Source organism: Tachysurus fulvidraco, chromosome 8 (assembly GCF_022655615.1).
Source record: "Tachysurus fulvidraco isolate hzauxx_2018 chromosome 8, HZAU_PFXX_2.0, whole genome shotgun sequence".
In the NCBI taxonomy this organism is placed as follows: domain Eukaryota; kingdom Metazoa; phylum Chordata; class Actinopteri; order Siluriformes; family Bagridae; genus Tachysurus; species Tachysurus fulvidraco.
In genome coordinates this window covers 21,913,417-21,915,812 of record NC_062525.1, presented here as the reverse complement: position 1 = coordinate 21,915,812, position 2,396 = coordinate 21,913,417, and the positions used below count along the sequence as shown (strand labels likewise).

The following is a 2,396-nucleotide window of genomic DNA, read 5'->3' as shown; positions in this document are numbered from 1 at the left end:
CAACCCCTTGATATCTAAAATATTTCAGAAATTAATTCTAAACAACTTTCCAAGACATTATTGGATTTTGTTGCAAATAAACCTTTCCATGCAGATGATTAAGGATGGTTTTGAAGGACATTCTGGGTGCTATTTGCCTAAAACTATATGTTCCATGTACTTTTTTCTTTTACACATGTTTGTATCTCCATGTTAATGTCTTGACTCTTTGGTGATTTTCTACATTAAGTGTATAAAATAAACAAGCTGTTTATTCTGGCAGACCTTGCACCATTGCCTCAAATTATTGATCCATCTGGTGACAAATATTTGCCTCTGACCCAAAAATCTGTCAACATGACATCTCTGAATCACAAGCTGAGAGTCCTAAGTGTGCAAAGAGTCATGATCATCAGTTCTCCAGCTTTCTTTAGCACTTCTACACACTCACAATGCTCTGGAAGTGGTTAGATAATAAACTTTAGTTATAACGTAGACTTCCTCACCACACAATGGACACAACGGTTTGGCTGATTGGCCATGAGCTCCCAACAGTGTGCTTTTTAGGTTCTTCAGGGAACTGTTGCAATCAGTAAAACTGACCTCAATCCGGAAACCACACGCTACAGTTGCACGAAACAATCTAAAATAGTTCTCTGTTGGTTGGCAAATTTAAAAAACCAAAACGTAAGAAAATTCAGACAGCTAACCCTATTATGATCTGCCAACACATACAGCTGTGATGAATTATGGAGACTGTGCTGGATTTCCTTCACTGATATCTGCAGATAAGCTGCAAAGGGCTGATTAAAGCTTCTTAACACAAAGCCATTTTAAGTGTAATTGTAAAGTTTGAGTATTAAATATTTCAATCTGTAAATATTACACTGTTTAAACAACAGTTAAGTAAATATTAAGATGTTAATGGCATCTTAAAATATCCTACATACACTCTGTGAGATATCTGAAGTATCCTGAAAGACGTTCCTTTGCGTAAAGATGTAACACACTAAAATGATTTTTACTCTTTTTACAGTAGGATCACGTTCCACAGTGTGTTGTATTTTAGCTGGCAGCCACAGTTTGTGGTTTAGCCGTCACCTTATTTAACCTTGTAACTCTTACCCCTGCACCTCCCACCACCAATTACATTCATTTCCTTTCCGAGAACAGACGAAAGCATAGCATCATTACACAAATCAAATGAAGCATCATTTAATTTCATACGGTCTATTAGATGTTATGAATTATGGAAAATACGAATTCATAATTTGCACTCACCTTTGATAGCGGGTGACTTTCCTCCTGTAATATTCCATGAGCTCCTCTTCTTCCAGCAATCTCTCGTCTGGACTTAGCTCTGGCAAATGAATATTGTACAGTGGATGGCCAAAAAGCCTTTTCAGCTTGGATCCTATTTGAAAGGCAAAATTGGAACTCGGGGTCTTTTTGTGAAGAACCTGTTCAGTATAGCCAACACTGTCATTAACCCCATGGCAGCTACAACCACCGCTGGACAAATCGTACCAAGCTCTCAGCCTGGGGAGCAGAACAAAGTAGACATCGACTGTCAGAATGACAATCAAGGAGATAACCAACAGGAACCGGTCCCTCTTCATTCTTGCCATTAGTGAGGGAAGATGATCTCAGGCTCACTCGACTGAGATGGTCACACTCAAAGAAGATCTTGCAGTTCTCCAGCATTCTGCTTTTACATGCATTTATAGAACTTCTAATAGTTCCAGTCTTTCAGATACATCTTCTTCTTTGTCCTTTTACTGTGGTCTCTCCAGCAGACATACACAGAATTGTTTCCCTGTGGTTTAAAGCTCAGGTCCACGGAGATAGAGCCAACATGTGTGTTTGTGTCTGTGTGTGTGTCCTCTCTGTTTAGTGGCTGACTGAAACCATGCCCTTCTGCGCTCTTCTGACTGGAGCACGGAAGCAGAATGCTACTCTTGCTTCTTGGCATAACTCCAGCTGCACCTTCCCATTTCCCATGTAGACGGAGTCTCTGTTCAAAAACAGACACAGTTTTGGCCCGGGTGTGAATGACAGACACAGAGAACGAAGAAGAATTCAAACATGCTTAAGAGACAGCAGAAAAAAAAAGCAGACGTGTGTTTTCCTCATGTTTTTACTTGTGAAATGAAGATCGTACTTTCGTTCCCCTCTGATTTAAGCGCTGGCTGGAAAGGAAGAGCTTAATGTGGCATTTAAACAGAAATCTGGAGAACTGGGTGGGAAATACAAAAAGGCATTTCCCAGCCTGCATCTGTGCTGCTCCTTCGATGATATTTTTTGTACATATTTGTGTGTGTGTGTGTGTGTGTGTGTGTGTGTGTGTGTGTGGGTAATAGAGAAGGGTGCTACAGAAAATAATAACTCACTTAACTATGTATTTAACCACTAAAAAT

The 2,396-nt window shown here is 39.8% G+C and overlaps 1 protein-coding gene across 1 annotated transcript in view; it reads right to left on the bottom strand.

Annotated features, from left to right (window-relative positions):
- Positions 1-2,121, bottom strand: part of fam20a (FAM20A golgi associated secretory pathway pseudokinase) — a 10,589-nt gene extending 8,468 nt beyond the window's left edge. The window contains exon 1 of the mRNA XM_027159055.2: positions 1,261-2,121. Coding sequence (XP_027014856.1) covers positions 1,261-1,607 — 347 coding nt within the window. The 5' untranslated portion in view covers positions 1,608-2,121. The remainder of the gene's footprint in view (positions 1-1,260) is intronic.
- Between the last annotated feature and the right edge of the window lie 275 nt (positions 2,122-2,396).